This window comes from Spinacia oleracea, chromosome 4, assembly GCF_020520425.1.
Source record: "Spinacia oleracea cultivar Varoflay chromosome 4, BTI_SOV_V1, whole genome shotgun sequence".
In the NCBI taxonomy this organism is placed as follows: domain Eukaryota; kingdom Viridiplantae; phylum Streptophyta; class Magnoliopsida; order Caryophyllales; family Amaranthaceae; genus Spinacia; species Spinacia oleracea.
This window is the reverse complement of record NC_079490.1, coordinates 99,837,730-99,848,363: the sequence shown is the minus strand read 5'-3', so window position 1 is coordinate 99,848,363 and position 10,634 is coordinate 99,837,730. Positions and strand designations below refer to the sequence as shown.

General features: G+C 39.8%; 1 protein-coding gene across 1 annotated transcript; it reads left to right on the top strand.

Moving 5' to 3' along the window:
• Positions 1-883: 883 nt before the first annotated feature.
• Positions 884-5,516, top strand: LOC130471744 (uncharacterized). Its single transcript, XM_056842032.1, has 8 exons — positions 884-1,120; positions 1,518-1,766; positions 1,909-2,204; positions 2,488-2,958; positions 3,047-3,182; positions 3,266-4,620; positions 4,754-5,096; positions 5,319-5,516. The coding sequence occupies exons 1-8, from the start codon at positions 884-886 to the stop codon at positions 5,514-5,516; spliced, it is 3,285 nt and encodes a 1,094-aa protein (XP_056698010.1).
• The last annotated feature ends 5,118 nt before the right edge of the window (positions 5,517-10,634 follow it).

Genomic DNA, 10,634 nt, shown 5'->3' with positions numbered 1-10,634 from the left:
ATGTTCTGCGTACCATCAAATAGTTGTAATTAGTTTCAATTATAGCTTATCCTATTTGAAGAAAATGGCGCCTCCCATGGTGAAATTCAAGACGGAGTTTCCAATCCATTTTCAAGACGGAGTTTGAAGTTGAAGCTTCAAGATGAAGTCGGGCCATACTAGATCACATTTATATCTTATGCATGCTTTAAGTTATTTATTGCTTTAAATATGTCTTAATTATGCATGAGATTGTGGCTTGATTATGTTGCATGATTAAGGATTTTACTTCACTTAAAATCTAACCAACCTAGTAAGAGCCTTAAGTTCCAAACTAAAACTTGAGTTAAAAGGTGTCATGCCAAAATAACACTTACTTGGATAACCTTTACATCAATCTTAGTAATAGTTTTCCGCCATAGCGAGGTGTTACTTATTGATCCTAAAGGGGTAAGGTACACAAATAATTGTGAGTACATGTTAGTTTTGGTGAAACTCAACGATATAAGTAAGGAGTCCTTTTATGTTGTGGCAAATGAGATAGGTTTACCTAATAAGTCCTTAGACGTACCTATCAACCAAGAGTAGTTTCTACACTATTAGCAAAGGATTTACTTACCTAAAATATTTTAGAATTGAGTCTAAATACATAATGTGCTTAATTCTTCAATGATTTAAGGCTCTTGGAATCATTTGATTCACACCTGCCGGAACACATAACTTGAATAAAATGCTTAATAAATATTGAATTATGCATGAATGCTAGAATTTAAGTTTATTAAGAGAAATTGTGAATGGTTATTTACTTGTTTATTCTTTTCTATTGTAGTTTTAACTATGGAAAACAATTAAGTTTTGGATGCTCTGAGAGGTCTCGAAGAGGCGACTCTCCTCCTTCGACACCATGGGAAGACCTCGGAAGAATCATGCCAAAACTTCTGGAAAACAATCAAAAACGAAAGATGATGATCTCTCTAGACCAGTTACACGCGCAATTTCAAAGAATTCTCAAGCTTCTCCAATGGTGGAAGATGACGCCATTTCTGTGGAATCAAGTTTGGACCCAGTTGACCCGCAACTATTTGATCCCGAAATTCTTACTCCTAAATCTTCATTAGCAGCATTACAGGTTCGTTCTCAGGTACGTGATGAATTTAATGCGTGGATTAATGGAGTTTAATCAGGGAGGGATATTCGTACCCATTTTTCTTCGAATGTTAAAAATGGCGGGGATGGGGGTAGTGGGTCTAATTTGAATTCTACTACTCTCAATGAACCTGTAAAATGCATATGGATGAAAATGTGTTGTTGAATTCTCCTATTTCTCCTGCTAATACTTCGATTCATACTTCCCCTGTTTTGTCCCCTGTTTCTGGCAATCTGCGATTGTATGTTATGTGTTGGGGGCCAACCCTCCTCAACATGTAATGGAAGGGTTTGTACACAGGATTTGGGGGAAATTGGGGGTGGACAAAGTTGCTATGATTGGCAAAGGTATTTTCATTGTCCGATTTCTCACCATGGAAAACTGTCAAAAGGTCTTAAATGGGAATGCTCAATTCTTTGATAAGAAACCCCTCATTGTTAAACCTTGGTCAGCTGAGGTGAATTATGCTAAGGACCCAGTGAAACAGGTGCCAATCTGGATTAAGTTGCCTGGTTTAGATGTGAAATACTGGGGGGAACAGAGTATTTTTAAGATAGTTGGTCAAGTGGGGAAAACAATTAGAGTTGATCAGGCTACAAAAAATAGGGACAAATTGATGTTTGCAAAGGTGTTGGTTGAGGTGAACCTTGGTCAAATTAATTCAGTTTGTCAATGAGAAAGGTGATCTTGTGGACCAACCTGTGGAGTATGATTGGTTACCTACCATTTGCTCCCACTGCAAGGGGTTGGTTCATGAGAGTAGGGTATGCTCTAAACTACAGAAACCACCACAGAGGAAGGAATGGAGACCTAAAACTGTCCAACAAGTGAAGGAACCTTCACTAATTCCAACTGGTGGGGTGCAGCCAGCTGTTGGAGAAGTCCAGGTTCCTGCAGTGGGACACATGGTGGGGAGTGGGAGGGATAAAGATGGTTTTGTCCAAGCTACCTCCTTCAGTAGACAACATGGGCAACAACTCAGGCCTGTAATTACAAAGAACAGTTTCCATGCTCTCAACTTTGAAAAAACCGATGGATTTGATCCTGTAGGGGATGTAGCTGGTCTGTTGGATCAGGGGTTGATGACCCCTAGATCCAATGGATAATGTTCTTAGCTGGAATCTAAGAGGGCTAAACAGGAGAGCAAAACAAATAGAGGTGAAGAGATTCATTCACACCCACAATATTAAACTGGTTAGCCTTCTTGAAACCAAGGTTAAGGCATCTAAATTAGGTGACTTATACCTTGGGGTGTGCCCTGTGTGGAACTTTACAACTAATATCACTTGTTCCACTTCAAGTAGGATTGTTTTAGCTTGGGATCCTAACTCTTTTACACTGAATATTTTGTCAATGAGCAGTCAACTCATTCACTGCTTCATCACTACAAGAAGCACAGGTGTGGGGTTTCTTAGTACCTTCATCTATGGCATGAATACTAAGGAGGATAGAGTGCCTTTATGGAACTCTCTCACTCAGATTTCAGACAACTGTACCCAACCATGGATCATCATGGGGGATTTTAATGCTCTGATGGATGTTGAGGATAGAGTCGGTGCCCCTGTCAGAATTAGGGAAATCCAAGCTATGAGAGCTTGTATGACTCACTGCAACCTGTCCACCATCAAAACAGTGGGGAGACAGTTTACTTGGAATAACAAACAAGTGGGGGAGGACAGGGTGCTGTATAGAATTGATAGAGTGTTGGCTAATGCTAGCTGGTCTGACATGTTTCCTGATGTAGAGGCTAATTTCTTACCAGAAGGCCTATTTGATCATAGCCCTATGATTCTCAAGGGATATAGAAGAACCAATTCCAAGAAACCTTTCAGGTTTTATAATATGTGGACCTGCAGACAGTTTCATGGGTTTGGTCCAAGGAGTTTAGAATAAACAGGTTCATGGTTGCCACATGTACAGATTACAACAAAGGCTGAAATGGCTCAAAGTTGAGCTGAAATCTCTGAGTAAAGCTGGATTTAGCAATGTAGAAGCTGAAGATGTGAAAACTTATGCAGTCCTATTAGAAAAAAAGCTATTCTCCACCAACTCCCTGGTGACTTCATAGCTGCAACAGAAGAGAAACAAGCTGCAGAAGAGTATAGGATTGCACACCAAGTGTACCTATCTTTTTTGTAGCAGAATGCTAAACTTCAATGGCTGGAAAAGGGAGATGAAAACACCAAATGGTTTCATCATAGTATCAAGCACAAGAGACAACAGAACTCAATTCATTCAATCCATGATATGAATGGGAACTGGATAGATACCCCTGATGGAGTTAAAAGGGCTTTTACTCAATTCTATGCAGCTTTGTTTTGCAACAAGATGCATCAGAGAACTCCTGTGAACTCTTTGATTATGGATAGGGGGCCAAGGCTAACTGATGCTCATAGAAGCCTGTTGGTATGCAATTTCACCCTAGAAGAGATCAAAAGTGCTTTATGGTCAATTCCTGATCACAAAGCACCTGGCATGGATGGCTACAACAACCACTTCTTCAAATCTGCTTGGCACATCATTAAGAATGACCTGCATAATGCTATCAATGATTTCTTCACTACTGGAAAAATCCTCAAAGAAATCAATGTAACTTCTATCACTTTGATCCCAAAGATTTATGTTCCTGCTTCAATGAGTGATTTTAGACCCATTGCTTGTTGCAATGTTATTTATAAATGCATCACTAAACTCATCTGCAGCAGGCTTAGCAAGGTCTTCCCTGCAATTGTCTCTCCTAATCAAGGAGCCTTTGTTACTGGAAGATCCATTCTCCACAATGTCCTCATTTGCCAGGATTTGATCAAAATGTACAATCAATCTCAAACATGTCCATGCTGCTTGTTGAAAGAGGACATCAGAAAAGCTTATGACACAGTTGAATGGGGCTTTATTGAAGAAGTTATGTTGGAGTTAGGGTTTCCCCCCTTTTTTGTTCAGCTCATCATGACTTGTTTGTCAACCACAAGGTACTCAATTTTCATCAATGGTGAGCCTACTGAGCTAATCCAACCCCATAGAGGTTTGAGACAAGGTGACCCTTTGTCCCCTTTACTTTTCACTCTGTGTATGAACTATTTCTCTAGGTCCATGAAAGCAGTGGGTGAATATCCCCAGTTCAGATTTCACACTAGATGCAGAACACTTCAGTTAAATCATCTGTGCTTTGCTGATGATTTACTAATGTTCTGTAAGGGTGAGCTTCACTCAGTTGCCTTGCTGCTTGAGGGGTTCAAAATATTCTCAGATACCACTGGTCTGCAGGCAAACCCTAGTAAATCCTCAGTTTATTGTTGTGGAATTGAGGAGCACACTAAACTGAATATTGGCACAATCAATGGTTTCACCTTTGGTACTCTTCCTTTTAGGTACCTTGGTGTTCCAATTAGCACCAGGAAGCTCCAAGCTGGTGAATGTGATCTCCTAGTGGACAAAATGGTGTCTAGAATTAAAATCTGGAGCTCTAGACATTTATCCTTTGCAGGAAGAACCCAGTTAGTCAATTCAGTTCTAATGAGCATCAGTGTGTATTGGGGGAAATTTTCCTCCTTCAATTCCTAAGTCAGTAATTAAAAAAATCAATGCAGTCTGCAGAGCTTTTTTGTGGTTTGGCACTTATGATGACAGCAGGCCTGGTCCTATCTCTTGGAACAATCTTTGTGGTTCAAAAACTCAAGGTGGGCTAGGTTTTAGGAATCTGGCTTGGTGGAACCAAGCTGCAGTTGGGAAACTGGCATGGGCTATTTCTCAAAAACAGGATAACCTATGGGTTAAGTGGGTGCATGCTATTTATGTTAAGCAAAAAGATTGGCTGGTGTATAGACCCTCTATGGCTGCAAGTTGGGCTATAAAGTACATTTGCAAGGTAAAGCAGGACTGCTCAAATAAACTTCATTCCACTAGCTGGTTAACTGATCAGAAGTATTCTATTGGGGTCATTTATCAACAGCTGTGTGATATGACTCCAAAGGTCCATTGGCATTCTTATGTGTGGAATTGATTTACCCTCCCTAAACACAAAATAACTCTATGGCTAGCACTTCAAGACAGACTCAAGACCAGGGATAGACTTCATACCTATGGTGTCATCAATGATGATCAATGTGCTCTATGTGGCTTAAGTACAGAAACTTGTACACATTTGTTTTTCTCTTGTCACTACAGTAAAGAGTGTTGTTCTTGGGTTTTACAGTGGTTGGGGTTTCACAACTCTAGAACTCATCTGTCTGTTTTGCTGAAATGGCTCCACAAGTACTGTAAGAATCCATTCAAAAGGAGAGTTGCTTATGCTGCAGTGGCCAGCATTGTGTATCAGATATGGAGAGCAAGAAATCTGGCTATTTGGGAACAGACAGTTCCTTCTATTGCCAACACTGTGAAATGCATTTAGTATACTGTTAAGCACAGGATCTTAAGTATCCTTAGTCAGAAAGTTAGAACTAGAGATAAGGAGTGGCTTCATTCTCTGTAATAGTTGGTCAGTGCTCTTATGAGCTCCTGTTTCCTCTTTAGGGCTTGAGGGAGTCCTTCCTAGAAGGTTTGCCTCTCCCCTTGTGAGTGGTTGTAATTGTTGATGAGATTAATATATTCCAAACTCTTCTTGCTTGCCAAAAAAAAACTATGGAAAACAACAATTCTTTCAACATCCGTTCAATTCTCGAAAAGGAGAAGTTGAGCGGGAAAAACTTCCTTGACTGGCAAAGGAACTATTGGAGTATATCCTGGAAGAGGCGATGCCCGAAGCCGCTGGCGACGGGGTCACTCAGGCAGCCCTCAATCGTTGGATTGATGCCAACAAGGATGTAAAATGTCTAATGTTTGAAACCATGAGTGCAGATCTACATAAAACGGTCATCAACTCAGATGCTTTCACGATCATCAGTGAGTTAAAGAACATGTTCCAAGATCTGGCTCGAGTAGAAAGATTCGAGACTCATAGGCAAATTCTTGAGACCAATTAAGCTTAAGAAATGCGATCTCGTAAGTCCACATGTTCTCAAAATGATTGGACTCATTGAGAATATGAGTCGGCTGGATCAGCAGTTCTCTCAGGAAATGGTTGTAGACACCATCCTCCATTCTCTTCATAGCGGGTATGATCAGTTCAAGCTGAACTACAGTATGAATAGTCTGGACAAAACTCTCACTGAGCTTCACGGTATGCTGAAGACCGCTAAAAAGACGCTCAAAAGTGATAAGCAAGATGTGCTTATGGTTCGTGGGGGCAAGTTCAAGAAATCTGGTAAGAAGAGGAATGCTAAGAAAGGTGGCAAGAAGGCCAACCCAACTAAGCAAACTGGCGGCACCAAGTCTGAAAAGAAGAAGGTGGGCCAACCCACTTCTGAATATAAATGCTTCTACTGCAAGAAGAAGGGGCATTGGAAGAGAGATTCCTTGAAGCTTAAGGAAGATCAAAAGAACGGAACAGTCGTTCCACCTTCAGGTATTTTCGTTATAGAATGTATACTTGCGAATTCAACTTCTAGGGCATTAGATACAGGTTGTGACTCACACTTATGTTCCAATTAACAGGGACTAAGAAGAAGTAGAAGATTAAGCAAGGGTGAAGTTGAGCTACGAGTGGGAAATGGAGCACGGATTACTTCATTAGATGTAGGAACTTATTGTTTGTCGTTGCCCTCTGGGCTAGTTTTGGAACTGGAAGAATGTTTTCATGTTCCAAGTCTTATTAAAAACATCATTTCTGTTTCTTGCTTAGATGCTAAGGGATTTTCCTTTTTAATAAAAGACAATAGTTGCTCATTATTTTAAAGAGATGTTTTATGGATCTGCTAGATTAGTCAATGGACTTTATTTACTAGATCACGCCAAACAAGTTTATAACATAAATACCAAAAAGTCCAAAAACAATGATTCAAATCTCACCTATCTATGGCATTGTCGATTAGGCCATATTAACATGAAGCGCATAGAAAGACTTCAAAAAGAAGGAATTCTGGAACCATTTGACTTAGAGGATTATGGTAAGTGCGAATCATGTTTACTTGGAAAAATGACAAAGCAACCTTTCTCTAAAGTTGGAGAAAGAGCAACTTAACTATTGGGTTTAATCCATACAGATGTATGTGGACCAATGAGTACAAATGCTAGAGGTGGTTTCAGCTACTTTATCACTTTCACTGATGACTTTAGTAGATATGGTTATGTCTACCTAATAAAGCATAAGTCTGAATCCTTTGACAAATTCAAGGAATTTCAGAGTGAAGTAGAGAATCAATTGGGCAAGAAGATTAAAGCACTGCGGTCTGATAGAGGCGGTGAATATCTGAGCTATGAATTTGATGAACATCTAAAAGAATGTGGTATTCTATCAGAATTGACTCCTCTCGGAACACCTCAATGGAACAGTGTCTCAGAACGGAGGAATAGAACCTTGCTAGACATGGTTAGATCAATGATGGGTCAGGCCGAACTTCCAATAGAATTTTGGGGACATGCACTTAACACAGCTGCACTCACACTAAATAGAGCTCCGTCTAAAGCTGGAAAAGACTCCATATGAGTTATGGTTTGAAAAGCCTCCAAATGTGTCTTTTCTTAAGATTTGGGGTTGTGAAATATACGTCAAACGATTAAATTCAGACAAACTTCAACCAAAATCTGACAAATGTATCCTTGTGGGCTATCCAAAGGAAACAAAGGAGTATTACTTCTACAATACATCTGAGAACAAGGTATTTGTTGCTCGGGATAGTTTCTTTTTGGAAAGAGATCACATTTCCAAAATGACAAGTAGGAGAAAAGTAGACCTCGAAGAAATTCGAGTCGAACAACAAACTCTAGAGAATGCTCAAGGTGACATTCAGGTTGAAACTCAGAGTTCTTTAGAAGTATCTGGTGAGAATCAAGAACCAACTAGAAATGTAACCCCGCGTAGATCGCAGAGATATAGGTCTCAACCGGAAAGGTACCTAGGTATTTTGACGAAAGAGAGCCATGAAGTTCTATTGCTGGAAAGCGATGAACCTGCGACTTACAAACCAGCTATGACGAGCCCTAGCTCCAAGCAATTGCAAGAAGCCATGCAATCTGAATTACACTCCATGTCTGAAAACCAAGTTTGGGATTTGGTCGATTTGCCAGATGGCTACCAAGCCATAGGAAGCAAATGGGTTTTCAAACTGAAAAAGGACAAGGATAGGAAACTAGAAGTTTTCAAAGCTATATTGGTTGCGAAAGGTTACATGCAAGTCCACGGTGTGGATTACGATGAAACCTTTTCACCAGTTGCAATGCTCAAGTCTATTCGGATAATGTTAGCAATCGTTGCATATTACGATTACGAAATATGGCAGATGGATGTCAACACTGCTTTCTTAAACGGCGTTTTAACAGAAACTATTTTTATGACACAGCCTGAGGGTTTTAAGGATCCAAAGAATGCTAAAAAGGTATGCAAGCTTAAGAAATCCATTAACGGATTGAAGCAAGCATCAAGGAGCTGGAATATACGCTTTGATGAAGCAATCAGTGACTTTGGCTTCGTCAAGAACGCATACGAATCTTGTGTATACAAGAAGGTCAGTGGGAGCAAAATTGCTTTTCTAGTATTATATGTCGACGACATATTACTTATCGGAAATGACATTCCTATGTTGAACTCTGTCAAGATTTGCCTTGGGAAATGTCTTTCGGTGAAGGATCTAGGAGAAGCACAGTACACACTGGGCATCAAGATTTACAGAGATAGATCTAAAAGGATAATTGGACTTAGTCAAAGCACTTATATCAATAAGGTGCTTAAAGGTTCAATATGGCAGACTCCAAGCGAGGCTACCTACCCATGTCTCATGGAATGACTTTAAGCAAGACTCGGTGCCCAAAAACACTGGATGAGCGTAGACGAATGAGTGGGATTCCATATGCATCATTGATTGGTTAAATAATGTATGCTATGATATGTACACGCACGGATGTTGCGTACGCACTCAGTGCTATGAGAAGATACTAGTCAGACCCTGGAGAGGCACATTGGACTGTTGCCAAGAATATTCTGAAGTACCTAAAAAGGCACAAAGATGATTTCTTGTTCTATGGTGGAGATGATGAATTAATTGTTAAAGGCTATACGGACCCAAGTTTCCAAACCGACAAGTATGATTTCAGATCACAGTCTGGGTTTGTGTTCTGCCTCAACGGAGGTGCAGTAAGCTGGAAAAGTGCTAAACAAAGCACCATTGTGGATTCTACAACTGAAGCGGAGTACATTGCTGCACATGAAGCAGCAAAGGAAGCTATTTGGCTAAGGAATTTCATAGGATAACTTGGTGTAGTCCCCTCCATTAAAGAACCAATAGCTCTATATTGTGACAATAACGGAGCTATTGCACAGGAAAAGGAGCCTAGACACCACTAGAGAGTCAAGCATGTACTTCGTAGATTTCACCTTCTACGAGAATTCGTTGAAAGAAAAGAAGTTGAGATAAGCAAGATTGGAACTGACGACAACATCTCAGATCCATTAACTAAACCTCTGCCGCAAGCTAAGCACAACTCGCACACTGCAGCTTTGGGAATCAAGCATGTTGGAGAATGGCTTTGATGTCCTTAATTAATGTTTTAAAGTTTTAGAGTTTAATACTTTGTAAAACGTTTTGGTTAACCATTCATATAAATGAATAGAATTCATTTTCCATTTAATTTGTGGTTTAATAAATGATGAGTCCCTTCAATTTGACGATATATTCAAGATAGACTGTCAGGACCAGTCCTGTGACTAAGAAATGTCTATCAAGTGAACTTGAATGTCAAAAGTTGAAAATGGTCCCTGGTCGGAGTTTTCTATAAAGATGGACCAATAGAAAACGCTAGACGACTAGAATGCAAGATGACGAGTATTTCTGTTTCTTGAACTATGTGGACATGGAAATGTCGCAATCATTTGCATAGATACTCACTTTGAGAAGACTAGTATCGGACAGACCTATGAAACTATACTGTAAGAGATGAAAATCTGTCATAAGTAAATTTAATTACATAATTAGACACTAATCCTCAATACCTGAGTAATTTGAGATTACTTGTTTGAGAACTGGTTACTTTGACGTTGTCAACCGTCGCACCGTAAAAGGAGGCTATAACGGCAACGCTTAGGTATCACCTATCAAACGAAGTCTAATCTCAAGATCACAAGATTGGGATTGTCCTCCCAAAAATTGGGGTGAGATGCTGAAAGTTGTACAAGGACACTCGAATAGCTAGAAACTGTAAAATGCATGGTCGTGCCCAGATGAATCATAGGCTATGATTATCTGTTTATTTGATCAGTTGAACTCTGAAACTGAGAAATACCTCTGGACATAATAAGGATAACTACTCTTACCTTATGTTCACGAGCAAGCATCAAGCGACAAAGGAATTAGGCAATGCACACTTGTCCCTAAGGACAAGTGGGAGACTGAAGGAAATAATGCCCTTGGTCCAAGTATGCATTCAATGCTAAGTCTAATAAATGCGGTTCGGTATTAATTAATTATGCAAGTTAATA